The 15,919-nt window shown below is 37.6% G+C and overlaps 1 protein-coding gene across 5 annotated transcripts; it reads right to left on the bottom strand.

Annotated features, from left to right (window-relative positions):
• Window positions 1-806: 806 nt before the first annotated feature.
• On the bottom strand, window positions 807-15,717 carry LOC119773865 (neurabin-1-like). 5 transcript variants are annotated; one of them, XM_038271070.1, is made up of 20 exons: window positions 15,140-15,244; window positions 13,677-13,708; window positions 11,830-13,574; window positions 9,974-10,106; window positions 9,732-9,852; window positions 9,536-9,640; window positions 8,942-9,029; window positions 8,701-8,859; window positions 7,511-7,564; window positions 7,014-7,114; window positions 5,512-5,640; window positions 4,918-5,014; window positions 4,771-4,840; window positions 3,793-3,923; window positions 3,467-3,699; window positions 3,317-3,382; window positions 2,673-2,874; window positions 2,369-2,467; window positions 2,044-2,232; window positions 807-1,349 (listed from the first exon to the last, which is right to left on the bottom strand). In XM_038271070.1, the coding sequence occupies exons 3-20, from the start codon at window positions 13,510-13,512 to the stop codon at window positions 1,146-1,148; spliced, it is 3,864 nt and encodes a 1,287-aa protein (XP_038126998.1). In that variant the 5' UTR covers window positions 13,513-13,574; window positions 13,677-13,708; window positions 15,140-15,244; the 3' UTR covers window positions 807-1,145. The 5 variants fall into 5 exon arrangements, with proteins under 5 accessions (XP_038126998.1, XP_038126989.1, XP_038126980.1 ...); XM_038271061.1 differs by lacking the exon at window positions 15,140-15,244 and adding an exon at window positions 15,588-15,717 and having other exon boundaries at window positions 11,830-13,708; XM_038271052.1 differs by having other exon boundaries at window positions 11,830-13,708; window positions 15,140-15,265.
• Between the last annotated feature and the right edge of the window lie 202 nt (window positions 15,718-15,919).

The raw sequence follows: 15,919 nt of genomic DNA, 5'->3' as shown, positions 1-15,919 counted from the left end.
GCGTTTGGCTATCTGATTAAAAGATAAAATAAAAGAAATCCTAACGTTGTTAACATTTCTCAAGTTCCACAAATCAAAAAACTCTCTCCTGCTTCTTTACAGAACTCCAGTCAGAAGCTTTCGCCTGTTTTAGCGTAGATAATATTTTTTTTAATTTGGACTAGTTTCATAGCCCAATATTAATTTATTTTAGCGTCTTTTTTTCGCGCTCCAAGCACCCGCGCGCGCGCACATACAGACTAGAAAACACGCAATCAGAAAGAGAGAAGGCGAAACTTAAGGCAGAATAATCAGAGAGTTAAACCGCGCAGCACAGTTGATGCGCTGCTGAAAGGGACAGGAAAGAGCAGGCAGCTGCAGCTACCAGGCAGAGAAGCTGCGAGAGGAAAAGAAGCGGCTGCTGTATAGCAAATCATAAATATGTTGTTCACATCCAATTATTGGTAGGGACAAATAGGTCCTCCAAAATTTTGGTAGGGACATGTCCCTATGGTCCCTATGCAAACCTACGCCCATGTATATATTAGTAGGAACAGAAAATGCAAAGTTCAAATGTGTATATTTTCCCATCTTGGGATCACCCAATTATATTTGGCACATCAATGCAAATAGCATTTTTCTTCATGCCACAACTTTTTATTTTTAGGCCTCTGACTATGTATAGTAAATGTGTTGCCATACATTAAAGCTTTGTTCTAATGCACAGATCAAATGTGTTAGTATAACGTATTGAACTATTTCAAATAAAGTTATATTTTCTTGTGTTCTTATTTTGTGTTTTGTTGAATGAGAATTTAAAACAATGATTGAGTTTAAAGCATTATTTATTAAACAGAAAACATTTACAGCAAATTTCTGTGTGCAGAAATCATCATACAATAAAAACAAGAAAATCATTCCAAGAATAAATTAAGATTAAAAAAACAAAAACATCAATACAAGACAAGTGACCCTTTCCAGTTAAAAACATTTAATTTCTGTTTGAATCATGATGCTGAAATCCACAACTGCTGTTTAGAGATTCAAATTTAACCCTTCCCTTGATCATGCATCTTAAAAGACGTGTAAAGCATTTCTATGAGCACAAAAATAACAGATCTTAAAAAAAAAAAAAATGCTGGTGCTGCATGTGGTTTTTACCTCCTTCAAAGCAGGGATTCTGTTCTAACAGTTTTGCCCCACCCTTCTGAATTATTTACAGCTTTGTCACTCAGCTTCCTTGCCCTCCCTTTGCTTTCACCTTCCTTTAGCTTCTTTTCTTCCTTCTTCTGATCCCTCTCCTCTCTTCTCATTTCCTTTAGTTTCCTCTTGAGAACAGAGCGGTCATTTTGACTTAATACACCAAGGGCCTATAAATGAAAAAGGAGGATTTAATACTTGGTTTATAAGCATAAGAAGAAATCAGTGGACTTGCAGCAAGTAAACATTTGGAAAGAACTAAATAAAAGAAAATCTTAAAACAATGCAATTATCGCAGAAACCCAGTTCAAGGCAGCAAAAGACTAAAGTGGAGGTTCATCTTTCTGTAGGACCTAAAATATATACTACCAGACATACAGAGGATTAATTTAGGTTAAAGCCTATCCATATCAGACTAGTCAAAATCCAGCTGGAAACAAAAAAACAAAAAAACCTTTAGTTCAATAATGCTCTCCATCCAGTGTGTGAGCTGTTAGTTAAATGGGCAAAAATAAGTCAGACGGTGCAAGACGGGTAGAGAACTACCCCCATGTTGAAGCAAAGGTTGGTTCTGCAAAGTAGTGATTTGCAGAGGCTTTTTAAAAATGCATTTCACCACTTTGAAAAAAAAAAGAAAAAAAAAGAACCAACAATCTGACAAAGCTATGCATCCTTTTACTTACATCCTATACACCACCTCAAGTTCTATTCCATAGGTCTAATAAAATATATTGAGCTTTGCAGTTACAAAACTACATTTATTTGAAAAGGTATAAATGTAAAGAAAAAAAAGTACACTTTAACGTTACAGACATTTAAATTTAATTTCAGAAGTAAAAAGTGGGCTTTAGCATTTTTCCTCACCTTGAGTTTCTGACCGTCCATATTTAGCAATTGCATTCCATCCACTCCCTTGGCAGTGAACTCTGAGGTGTACCGCTCCATGTCCAAACTGAGTAACCACAGACACACCTGTTGGTTGTTCCACTCTGAGGTGGGCTGGCCCTGCCAATGATTGTTGTTGTTGTTGGGAATTGGATATTCGTCTAAAGTCTGACGGGAGACAAGAGAAGCACAGAAGAAAAAGGAAACTAATTAAAGAAGAAGACATTTGGGAAAACTGTCTAGACCGGGTGCTCCATGGAGAGAGAAGAAAGCTAAAAGAAAAGGAGGTAGAGGACAGTCTTACCTCAGAGGAGGAAAAGATGTAAGTGTGAGACTGTCCAGAAAGGGAGTGATCAGAGACATGGCCCACCATGCTGGAGCTGCCCATTGGGGAGCCAATGCTCTAGAAACAGAAGAAAGAATTCTAGACTACCTACATACTTTACAGCTAATGCATGCTTACCCATGCATGTGTATTTTTTTTTTAGAGTAAAACTGTTTAACAAGATGTGCCCACCAGAATTGAAAAACAGAAAGAGGAATTTGGGAGCATAGTCTGCTTAGAATCAGGGAACCCCACCATAAAAAGGGTGCTGGATGCTCCTTACCTGATCTCTTCTGCCTGTGGTGGTGAGATAGGGCAAACTGCTGCTGGACACGGACCGCAACCTTTCCCTGCTTTCTTCCTCCCCTTCCTTTTCTTTCCCTCTATCCCCAAACCAGGGAAGGTGCAGGCAAGAGGGCATCGAAGTCACCGAAACAGATGGGGACACAAGTGTCGGCTCATCGATTAAATCACCACATGATCCCCTGGAGACAGACAGTCAATTTTTATCACTGCAACCATCTCATGAAATTCTAACTTTACAGGAAAAAAATTGTTCACAGGTAATGTTTGGCATAATTTTACCCCCAAAACAAAAACTTTAACACTGCCATTTGAGGATTTATATGAAGTTCTACTATGGCTGTAGCAATATAATGTGAAAAAAGAAAAAAAAAAATTATTCTAAATTACTTTTGCATCAATTGCTTTTATCTCAACAGTCAGCAGAAACAAGAGCCAAATGAGTTTCATACACATCCAATATGTATGAAATTGTAAGATGTACGAAATCCTGAAAATACCTTTAAAAAAAGTGAAATCACTTCAGAACAGGCAGCCTATCATAGTACATTATAACCCAATTATCATTTTCAATATTTTTTTCCCTGCATTCAGTAATTTTGGGATTAAATTAGATTTTCACACCTGCTATCGGTCGATCTCCTGCTGCGTTTTTCACTCGTCTTTCTACCGAGAGACTTCCGAAGGCCACTAAAAAAAAACATACCAAAAAACAAGAATTGCAGAGCTTAAACAAACTATGGAGAAATGTTTGGGGGAAAAAAAACAATCTACCTGAAGTCTGGAAATATCTTTTTGGTTTTTCTGGATGTTGAAGATTTAGATGGAGAGGGTGTGACCACATCAGTGACGTAGATGGAAGGAGTTGGTAAGAGGGAGGTGCTGGTAGGCTGTAGACTAAGTGCTGGGGAAGTGGAGGTATTAGACAGTTCACTTCTGTTGCTTTCGACTGCAATGGCAGTGAGAAGAGGCTGACTCTCCTTTGGTGTGAGGGAAACTTCCTCCTGCTATAACAGAAAACAGGGCAATCATTTGGAATAAGTATGGTTCAACTGGGAAAAAAATAAAAATAAACAATCACCCTTTTTGTTCTGACTTACCTGTTTTTTGAAGCTCTCTCTGAGTTTCTCCCTAGACGGAGGGTTGCGCTTTGATTTCTGGGCAAGCTGAGCTCTGGCTATTTGAGCACTGGAGTCAAGGCGTCCAGTATTAGGAACTGGAAGATACCAATCTGAGAAAATAGACAGTTGAATGCTAGGGAAGTGTGATTTTCTAAGATGCAACCATATTTTTATTCTAGGAAAAAAAAAAAAAAAGTATGCTACAGGTAGTTTAACCAAAATGACATGTTTTCAGATTGTCCACGTGTGTGCCTTCTATCACTTGTCTGATTTTAATAAGTGAAAACTGAATGAATATGAATAGGTTTGGTTAATATGTTTAAAGAGGGAAAATTAAATATTAATTTTGACACGTTCTTTCATGCATCACCATACAAATGGGATCAGGGGAAAAAAAATCTATTTTACCATTAGGAGCAGGAGCAATTAGACCACTATATTAGCCACTTCGTATTGGAGTCAGAGTAAGAATAAAAAAAAAATATATAAAATAGAGCAAGAAATTGTTCTCCCCTCTTCCTCACTAAATCTGTAAAGTTGAAATGTCATTGAATTACATCAAAATGTTGAGAATAAAGAAGTGTAGCAAATAAAGTCATAATGTCAAATAAAGTTGAAATATAATACTGAGAATAACTTCAAACTGTCAAAAAAAAAAGTTGGAGACTGTTTTAAGAATAAGTTGATAACCTTAGTGGACGTATACATAAACAACCATCTGCTTAACTGTGCGCTGTTGGCTGCCATTTTTAAGCTGGAGATTAAACTTCTTATTGATGGTTCCATCTTATTCTCAACATTTCACCTTTGCTGACTTGGTGTGATCAAGTCACTCTGGCCCTACTTTTCTTTCATAACTTTGCCATATTTTGGATCCATTTTTTAGAATCATCTAGTAGCCACAAAATCAGTGAAACATGAGGAAGAGGTCAATTTGTAACCTATGCTGATGCTTACCTGTAACTGAAGAGTCTGCAGTATGGTTGCTTTTCTCCATTTCAAAATCTTTACCTTCAAGCTTTGCCATCTGATAAACAGGATAAAATAATGATGAAACAGAAGCCATGTGGGGAATAAATCCACAATTAGGAAATCTCGCTTTACCTTGATTTGTAGCCTTTCTACCATTTCCTTGTAATGCTTTTCTCTTTCTTCCATTTCATTCCTCAGATCTGCAAGTTTTCTATCCATCTCATCCTCTCTGAGTGGAGAATTAAGATGTTTTTAATGGTTACTTTAATACCCCAACAGAGAAACTCATTTAAGGTAGTTTATACAGTAGGAAAGATTAAAGGTATAGTAGAGGGTGTTCTTTTTCTGAGTGGATCATCAAAATAAGTGGTCCTCCTAATTGTCAATCATTCTGATATGTTTATGTAAGGCAGTCCTACGTGCTCGTCCCCCTTTTCAATTACCGCTGATGAGTCTGACTTAGTGGAAAAATTGCAAATCTTTTAGAAAAGTAAGCCTGTATAAGTGATGCATACAGAAACTTTTAAACAGAGCGTGCACGAGGAGAATTGGGCTCGTGCACGCTTTCACATGCGTTCATTAGGCATTCCCTCTTGGAAACGAGTACAGGATTGTGCAGGCGCATAATTTTTTATTTATTATTTTTTTTAAGTGGAGAGGGCAGGTCTTTTTAAAAGCAAAATCATGAAAATCCTCCACTATACATTTAAGACATTTCCATCATACCTGCTCTGGTAATCTCTAACCAGTTTCTTGGCTTTGCTGTACTTGACCTCCAGGCTTTCTGTTTGGCTCTGGGTATCAGCTAATCGCTGGCTCACAACTCGACATAGTGCCTGGGCCTCTTGCCAATAGCTGATAATTAAAGAAAGTCTTATTAACATGTTCTTATTTAAAAAAAGAAAACAATCCTAATGTTGACAAAGGTCTTAACACCAGATCCACCAAAGCTCCACTTTCATCCCCGTTCCACAACTTTCTTAAATTACCCCACTGGATTTAGTTTTCATAAATTGTGGTAATACTTTCAACAATAGCTCTTCAGTTATAATGCGTTTGTTTATCTATTGATGATCATCTATACCTAGACAACCAAGGGGATTATTTTTAACCCACTGAATAGGAATATAAAATACTGCTTACTTAGCAGCCGTAGCTTAGCTTGTTTGTTGCCATGGCAACCATGTTGCTGATGAGAATAAAAGCATTTCTTTAATTGGATTAAACTGAATTTCACCATAAATCCAGATTTCACCTGATTGAGAGAATGTGGCAGCTCTGATTCTATTTAGAGGTTAGAGATGTGAAAAAGAGGGAGAAGAGATTTGAAATATGAGCACATAAAATTGGGAAGACTATGCTGGATAAAAGGAAATTTAAACAGAATAAGGTCTAATTTACATCAACCTGCCTAAGGATTAAGACAAAAAGGAAATGGTCCATTTCCACAGCTAAAGCATCACTACTGCCTTTACCAATAAAATACAAGTAGAAAACTTAAATTAAAACATGAGAAATGCGGACTCTTTAGAATAAGAGTAAATAAATGATCCCTTTATGTGTAGTCACTTTAACCTTTTTGGAAATAATTAAATTACTAAAAAATATGTCCACATTAATAATTAAATTACACACATATGTTGAGCTTGTCCAAAGCTTGGAAAATTCCATAAACTAATCCAAATTTTTTATTTTTTTTGGAAAGTTGCGTTTGGTTTGGAAAACCATATTAAAATTAACTTCATAGTACAATATCTTGCGATGTTGCTCGCCACTTCCAGACTGTTAGGTGATAAAATGAGAACCTCTGGATTTAAACAGCAAGTCCAAAAGGCGTATTTCAGCAAATCTGTACCTGCTTATAATATTTGATGTTTAAAGAATGAAAGTGATAAATTACAACAGGATAAACAAAAATCTCCTTTTGCAATAGTTCCATTTGGGCTCAAAACTAAAAAGCTGACAGACATGGGGTTAGGCAGAATCAGCTGATGCTCTCACACATTTTTTTAAATTAAAATAATTTGCTTTAGTAACTACTCTACACATCAACATCCATTTCATATGCTTTCTAAAAAAAAAAAAAAAAGCCTCTATAAGGCATTTTATGCACATATGGTCACAATGGGACCCTCTGGTGGTTCTATGGGGATTGGCCCTCTTCGGTTCCAGTGTTAAGCCTGAAGTCTACACTTGGTTAATATATTTATGACAAGCCATCACTGTACCTCTCTAGTTTCTCAGCTTTCTCCTCTCCATCCTGTGCTTTTTGTTCCAACTTGGCTTTCAGGTTCTGCCAACGGGCCTGCTGCTTCTCCCATGCCTTTAACTGGCAGAACAACAGCAAAAAAAAACATATATACATATCCTCTAGTGCACATCTTTGTATTTTTGCATTAAAGATTATTCCTTCAGGAGTGCTTCAAACAGTTTCAACACATAAAAGTAGTCATATTTGACAACTGGATAGATAAAAGTTATATTTTTCCACTTGAAAAGCTTTGAAAACCCAGTTCTATGACAGCAGTGATTACATCAAGTCACAGGCTGGAAAGTGGCACTGACGTGGCGGAGAGTTGGAACAAGGCCCGTGTCCTAATAACTGGGTATGAGCCATCTCATACCTAGTTAAATGGGTCAGGCTGTTTCCAAATTTGGACACAAAGGTAGTGTATTACAATGAGTTCAGTGATCAGGTTGTGTGCAAGTCTCAAATCTCACCTACCTTCTCTTTGGCCCGACGCAATCGAGTCGTTCTGCTTCTCAATTTGGCCTGAAGCTTTAAAGATGAATGCATATGAATCAGTTTGGGGACAATGATGAAAACTTGTACCACAGTTTAAAAATATAGTAAATGGTAATAAGAATACAAGTATCAACATGCTTTTTAATGGCATTTAAAATTTGGCATTTGCAAACATAAACAAGTCACAAAAATCTCTGCTATATTATAAAAACCTATGAGCGGTGGTGAAACTCCCACTAAAGGAGAACCAAGTAAAGCTCTAATGGCTCCGACATCTAAGGATTGATCTGAAAATGACAAACCCATTTCAACCACGTTAAATCCTCAAGTTAAAAAAAAGCAGGCTGTGTGAATTGATACACACTAAACAAGAAAACCATCATTAGCAGCCAGAGACATTTCTCGGCATTTTGCATTTTCAAACAAGATGTTTGGAGAAGTTGATTGTAAAGTACTATCCATGCCGTCATAAGAGAAAATAACCTCATTAAACAAGTGTTAATATTTCTTTTAGTTAGGGCGGCAAATAACTATTCTGCTAATTGATTAATCTGTTGATTTTTTCCCCCCGATTAATAATCAGATCCTTCAAGAAGATTTTACACAGAATTTAAAGCAGTTAAAGCTAAATGTATGCTCTTTTAGGACTTCTGGAGACAGAATTTCAATGGATGAAAAAAAAGTTCATCTTCAATGCAAAACTACTACATATATATATTTTTTTATAATTTCAGTCAAATATCTCATTTGAGTGGGTTACCCTTTAAGCTAAAGACATGTTTTAGAGTCTTTATGCTCATGTTAACCATGCGATTACTACATTAGTTGACAATTATTTGAATAATCCATTACTCACTTAAAATCATTAATTTTATTCTAGCTTTCTCCTACTCCCATGATTAAGTTCCTCATGCAGGTCAAGGTGCCAATTTAGGATTTTAAGGTCAGATTGTGTGAAGAAATCACAAACCAGGAAAAATCTACTGTAATTATGGATTACTGAATACTTGAACAATGATATTTTATTTTTCACTAACATTTCATTATTTGTACCAGGTCTGCTGTACAACCATTTTGTCCTGTAAACTCAGTAGGTGATGGAGACATTACCCTCCAAAATTTATAAATAATACAATGATAACAAAAAACATCCAATTAAGAACCCATACCTGCTGGTATTTGAGACAGAGTTGGTAGTTTTCCAGACTAGACAAGACAGACACATCCTCCTCTTCATCCATCTCCCCTTCCTCATCTTCAAAGACTGAGTCTCTCTCTGATACACTGTCATCATCATCGTCTTCATCTCCACTGCTTCTGCTTTCCCTCTTCAAATCAGGTAAAGATAAACAAACGTCAAAGCAATTCCTGTTTTCTATACAAGAACTGATTTTCATCTACTAAACAAACCTTTTTTGTATTCTCCATTTCTAGACTCTCATTGATGAGTCGTGCCACCTCACTTTCCACCCCCTCTTTCTCTCGACCAATCAAAAACCTACAACAGAATCAATTAATCAGTCCCACCTAATCAGTCTTTAACACTGACCCACCTGGGCATCTTAGGACAGCCTCCAGCAGCTTAAATATGAAACAGGTGTTGCTAATGAAAGTGATGATTGATTAATAAGCTCAGAGAATGACACCAGTGTATACAACAGACCCCCTTAGGGACATCATCACACCTAAGAAAGCATATATGTGTTGCAATTAATTCTTTAAGTTTAGCCATCATAAAGTCAAAATAGACAATTGCAAATTCTAATGTGTAAATTCTATTTTTACACCCTTTTTTCCTCTACATCTCAGAGGAAAAAAAAAAGATGGGAAGTTATATTTATCTCATTGCCATTGTTTCATCTAAAAATAAATTCATCTTATAATAAACCTTTGGAAGTCTGAAAAGTCTACAGTGATACATATTTTATTATCACCAGCATTCAGGTCAAACTGTCACTCTGATTAGAAGCTCCCAAATATAATAGTAAAGAGATTTTTACTTACTTGACCAAGCCTGATGTGTTTTTAAGGACTGTAGCTGCAAACAGCTGGGAAACTCCAACCAAGCTTATGCTGTCCACTTCCACAATCTGGTCGTTGACCTGAATCCTAAAAAGCCCAAACACAAAGACCAAAAAGCCTAGAAATGCATTTTTCCCCCCCACAATTAAAATTTCAAACCAATTATCTGCAAATATACCTTCCGTCTTTGTGTGTTGCTCCTCCTTCAGTGATTGTTTTGACAAAGATTCCCAGTTTTTCCAGCCCCTGATCAGCTCCCACACCCATTCCGATGATACTGATGCCCAGACCGTCCACTCCTGCAAACAATGGTGACAAAACAACTTTATGAGGAGGCATTTAAACCTTTGCTGACTTAGACATTACCCCATGGATATCAAGCAATGAATAGGCACAAAATGGGAGGACGTGGACACAAACCCTTTTCTATTTCCACTGGAAAGACATCCATCCTCTCTACTCTCTTTTCCAGCTCAAATTCAGCTGAGGCAGACACTGGATCAATGTCCTCATTGTGACGGTCATAGACTTCATTAGAGTATGTGCTGTACACCTGAAAATACAAGAAATGTCCTGTTCAAACAAAACTGTAGAGGGCTCAGCTTCAGTTCATCAAATTCTGATTAAAAAGAAAGCACTGGTCTGCAGATATTCCTGTTTTGCACAATCATTTTAATAGATGAGCCAACTGTAAAAAGAACCATCTGCAGTTATTGACACCACAAGACACTGTTTATGCCTGAAAAATCTGTCAATGACAGTGTGAGAGGCGAGAGACTCGGGGATGTGTTACAGTGAGCATATGGTACAAGCAAAATTACAGTATTGCTAAAAATCTCCAATGTCCTGGCATGATACTGGATACTACATACTGCAAAATCTGCATCTTGAATTTACCACAGTCTCACAGACAAATCTAATGAAAATGTCAACCTTTAATTAGGTTGCAGTTAAGTGGAGAAAAACAGACATAGAAAAATAATCACTGTAAATTACTGGAAGGAATTTTGCTTTGAAATAAGCACTATTCAAGTATTTTCTTCTTATTCACACTTTCATTTGAAGGTTTCCTGGAATGTCTAATAAGTAATATCCTTTCCCTTGGGTAGAAATAAAGAATAACAAAAAAAATCAAGCCCAGTTATAAGCGAAGATGTTGACCTTCATTAGGGAATAGTCTACCATCCTCCATGAGCTTGAGCATTTCAGCCAATGAAAAAACTGAATATGATTTCCAATAATGTCAGAGCATCTTATCACACTGGTACACACAATTATACCATGATGATGAGTGTAGTTAGATATATTGTGTATCTTTATCTGGAAAGGTGACAAAGTTGACCTTTTCATGGTTAAAAAAAATACATCTCCCTTATATAATCTGCAGAAAAAATTGGAGTCTTTGGAGTTTAGAAGTTCCATGTAATACCATTAGCTTGCCAACCAGCTGTTTCAGGGAAAACTAAACTTAACATTTTGAATTTGATTAACTCCATTTGGACAGTAGAAACATTTTAGGCCACTGTGAAGTTGATTGGAGGACCTGTGATGCTCTTAGCCAGTTTCTCCTTTAAGTATCCTGGGAACCTTGTTATGAAGCATTGAATCATGGATTTTAGAGGTTTGAAGGTTCTGCAGGTTAATAGTTAAATGCTGATTATTAGTTCTTTCAAGAGGAAAAGTAAATATAGTCTAATCAAAACAGAAAAGATTTGCCAAATAAAAAAATCCAACTCCTTCCCTGGGATGCACAGTACTCTGATCTAAATCCTATAGAACACCCATGGTATGAGCGAAAGTCAAGAAAGCATAAGAGAGGCTAATGGACAAACTAGATTTACAGTACAAGAAGGAAAAGTCTAAAGAGTAACTTTGTGCAATTTCAAAATGACATACAGTTCTATGCATTTTTGTCACTAAAGGAATACACAAAATATGTTTTCAATCAGGTCTCATGGATACATTTTTTGACTTTTCTCCCATCTTTAGCAGCAGTAGCAATAGATTCCTCTGTCTGTATCTATGATTTTTATTTCATTTATCTAAAAGCAGCTTGGAGCAGCGTGCTGACAGAGCGAGGCATGTAGGCTCCTGTCTGTTCTCCTCCTCTAAAAGATTAAAAATGTAGCTTCAGGCTGAACCTCTTCTGCAATATTTTAAAGGGGATGGAGCTGACTGTTCCAAAAACGTGAAATAAACTGTTTTTAGTATCCTTTACATGTGTAAATCTACTTAAACGGGTGAGAGTGGTGTTATACTCTCTATGATAAACATACCTTGATTGGTGCTGTGGAGAACCTGACCTTCCTCTTTGCAGCCTCTAGTGGATCGTCATCCTGACAGTCCAGTTCAGGCAAACCAGGAATTTCCTCATATTCCACTACAAGCTTTTCTCCCTTCATGGAGCTTTCCTGCTCTTGTTGTGGTAATTCTGAGATCTCTGGATGGGACAGCGAGTCCTGATCATACCAAAAAGCTTTGTTCTCAATCCCACAGACTCCTTCAGATTCTGTTTGGTCCTCTTTGCCTCCTCCTCCCGCATCACCAGTACCTCTACATGTAGCGTACTTAATTATCTCAGTGACAACATTTTCTTGTAGATCAGATGTTGTGATTTCTTTCATTTCTTTTCTTTGACTGTATTTAGATTCTTCTACACCTTTCACTTTTTCCTCTCCTTCCTTATCAGAATATATCTCTTGGATCATTAACTTCTCTAATCCAGTAGCACATTCTCCAATGTCTTTTTCCATGTTATCACTTTTTTCTCTTGGCTTCTGAGTTTGTGCAGTGAAATGCCTGTGTTGCTCCTCCCTTCCACCCTCCCTTTGCTTGTTCACCTGCTGATACTTGTCTCCTCTGCTTTCCCCTCCATTCCCAGTTGTTTTCCATTGCATGTCCTCTGATAACTCTTCATGGGGTTCTGAAGAAGTGAAAAATTCAACTTCCCTCACCCTTAATCCACGAAGAGTTCCTGAGTCCACAGAGGCCTCCTCAAAGACGTCATCTACCAAGGCTTCCTGATCATCCTGAGCAGCTTTGTCCAGATGTGTTTCAGTCTCCCCTTCTGCCCAGCTTTTGTCCTCCTGCACTTTCACTTCTTCATTCTCATCACTTTCTGAAGAATCATTCTTTACATTGACTAGTTCTGCCCTTAGTGTCTCCTCAGGACCCAAACAGGCTTCTCTCTCATCTGTTGATTGTGATGCTGCAGCATCAACAGGTCCATTTAATACTGGAGATTCAGAAAGCCTCATCGGTGACTCCACTTGAGGGGGCTTTGTGTCTATGGAACCATCTTTACCTAATCCACCATCCTCTTTGACTGGAATTTTCTCACTTGCATCTGGCACCTTTTCTACATCTTTCAAATCTGCAACCCCCTTGCTCCCCCTGACGATCTGAGTTTTTAAAACCTGTGCCCCCATTCCCCCGACCTCCAACATTTTATTCTCAAACAGCCGCCGAGTCACGGTAAACTTCTGAGCCAGAGCAACTCTATCAACGTCTACTTTTTTCTCTGATCTGGACGGTTTGTCTTGTAGCAGTTTTTCTGTGGACGAAATACTTTTCAGACTTTTAACAAACGAGGGGGAGGAACTCATGATTGATTCAAGGAAAGGAGACGTCTGGAGTTGGACGCTTGGGTGTGGAGCATAAAGGAGTGGTGTGGAAACAGAACCTGTAGTTGAAGCACCATCTTGTCTTGATTGCTGGCTGTCCATTTGAAGAAAAATGTTGTCTCTTATTTTGGTCCCCCTGGTGCTTTGGATACGGCCTCGGCTGCCAGTGCTGCTGGTGGTGTTGGACAGATTGTCAGAGGGGACTGTAGCAGCAGGTTTGGTACCTCCTGGTAGTCTAACTCCAGTGTCAAATGAGCATTTGATAGCATGAAAGTCAGATTTATATATTATTCTGTGTGGGGAGGCACTTCGGCCTCTGCTGTCTGTTCGCATCATCTGCAAATCAGTCTATGTGAAGTCAGAGGAAATTGTAGAAATGTTATAAAAGAGTCTGTTTGCTGAAAATGGAAGGACCAATACACCAAATAATTAGTTATATTAAGGCATCAATCAATGTTTTTGTATAAAACTTTCTTCAAAATTGATTGGCATTTGCTCACTGGGTCTTCAGTTCACAAAACCATTTTTACACCTGGAATAGAAAAAGAAAATAGAGATTCTTTAAGGTAAACTTGCAAATAAAAAATAAAAAAACATTCATTAATCACATTAAAGAACTAATTTTGGCAAAAAAAAGCACCTACATTTGTATACACCCAGTATCTTCAATATCTTCAGACCAAGAAAAACTTACAGTTCTCTCGCAATCAACACAAACTACCAAGCAACTTAATCACTGCTAAAATTAAACTTTAAAGCTTTCAGGATTACTCAAACTCACGGCACAGGCGGAAGCTTTCCAACAAGCAGACCCGTGAATAAAACCAAACAGTGCGCTCAATTTGACACAGGTAGCGACAATTATTTCATCTGCCTACGTAAAAAGGATACGTGCGCTGTGACGCAGCGTCGCTGAAAATGTCCGACAAAGGATAGGATCTGGAATTTAAAGAGACCAATGCGTGCCTAAATCCAATAATAGTAGCCTAATGATAATTAGGAGTAAAGCTTTATTAAAAAGGGAAATAATAAAATTATCAGTTTAGACAATTTGTGCTTGATAGAAAATGTAAGTTTTACCTTTTAACAATTTAATTTGCCAATGGCCAGCTCTGGGAAGTTTAGAAATAAGACCTGATGGGTAGAGCTAAATGTTATATGATCCAACCATAAGCGCCCTACCATTCGTTTTACTGATTTGTTAGATAGGCCTATAAATTTAAACTTTGAATTTTAGGTCTACTGATAAATAAGTTAAAGAAGCAATAAAAGAAATTAATGTTTTATCCTCTTTTTGGTATTTTAAACAACCGACCTAATACTGCTCTCTCTCACTTTATGTTTGTACATGCTGTTGGTAATAAACAAGCTGGAGTCTAGGTTTCATATTCAATTTGTCAGTGTTAAAAAAGGACTAACAGATCAAATTCATCAAAAATATCATACATTATTTTAGAATTTTAATAATTACAATAGTTTTATTTTTTTCAAGGGACACATGCATAAAAACGTTTTTTCCTTCCACTATGTCATAGTTTTAGAGAATTTGGTCATGATTTGCTTGTCTGATTCTTTATTTGTTCAGGGTTCAACACTAAGTATTAAAACACGTTCTGTAAATTCACATTTATTTAATTTAAGACAGACTGCAGCTATGTGAGAATCCAAAATAAACCAGTAAGTCGTTGTTTACGCAGCTGAGCAGTACGTAAACAAGCTTCCTTCATCATATTCAATAACTGCCTCTTTAGTTTTGCTTTTAATCTAAAACGCATGAAACATACCTGCCCTAACTTTTAACAACTACAAAGATTGGCCACTTGATGTGGGTGGCTCACGCAGCAAAACATTTATTGGGCAAATTTACCACGGTCCGTGAACGCACCGAAATTCTGCCGTCTGATACGCGCGTTGTCGTGGCCACCCGCAAAGTAAATAATATGAAGAATGATGCAGTTCTTACTTTTCTCCCGTTCCTTTTTTAACATTTGTTGTCCTGTTTGTTTGAACTGGATCGGTGGTGACGGCTCCCTCGCTGAGATAAATACAGACAGATGGCGACTCATGTCTCTAAATGCTGTAAATGGATTATCCTTCTGGTAATCCTGTGTAAACTACTCCACTAACTGTGAACCACCATTGCTTTGTGGGTACCAACGCTGAGGGAACTTAGCCTGTATTTGCACTGCCACTAATAATAATTGTATTCTGCAATGCAAGTGCATTTATTGAAAAGGTATAATCATTGTGATCATTTTCATGTGTGGCATCTTAAATCATTCTGTTGCAAAAGCTGCACTCAAATCGCCATGCAAATTTAGTTATGTGCAATTATGTCAGATTTGGCAGTATATTCAGATCTATGTGTTCTAAACTTCCAAAGCAAGCAGATCACTGATAAATCCACTTACCTTTGTCTGTAGTTTTCTCCAACATATTTCCACATTTAGAGGCAAGTGTTTTCCAAATATTAACCTGTGTGTCTCATGTCTGCTCTCCCTACTACCTGTGTGTGAGCAATGTTGCAGAACCCACTGACTTGTGTTGGTGCCTACCTGAGTCTATGAGGTGGCAGTGGATGAGGCGATGAGGCAAGGCTGTCTGTGAAGTGAGATTGTGTTTGTAACAAAACCAGCTGGACCAAAACCTGCTGGAAGGGGCTGATTCACACAGAGTAGAGTGGTTCCGCTTACTGTGACCTGGATCTAACTGGAGACCGTTCTCCCATGTGGCTTTGGGACCT

This window comes from Cyprinodon tularosa, unplaced genomic scaffold (genome assembly GCF_016077235.1).
Source record: "Cyprinodon tularosa strain WSP-4 unplaced genomic scaffold, ASM1607723v1 ctg12, whole genome shotgun sequence".
Lineage (NCBI taxonomy): Eukaryota > Metazoa > Chordata > Actinopteri > Cyprinodontiformes > Cyprinodontidae > Cyprinodon > Cyprinodon tularosa.
The sequence above is the reverse complement of the archived record's forward strand: the minus strand, read 5'-3'. Positions and strand labels throughout refer to the sequence as shown.

What these genes read in the sequence shown, in the direction of transcription:
- LOC119773865 (XM_038271061.1), bottom strand. Translation starts at nt 13,512, where the DNA reads ATGATGCGAACAGACAGCAGAGGCCGAAGTGCCTCCCCACACAGAATA. An exon ending in TCCAGTGGAAATAGAAAAGG is followed by an intron (nt 9,853 to 9,973) that starts GTTTGTGTCCAC and finishes CATTGTTTGCAG; the next exon opens with GAGTGGACGGTCTGGGCATC. An exon ending in ACATCTTTTCCTCCTCTGAG is followed by an intron (nt 2,233 to 2,368) that starts GTAAGACTGTCC and finishes GTCTCCCGTCAG; the next exon opens with ACTTTAGACGAATATCCAAT.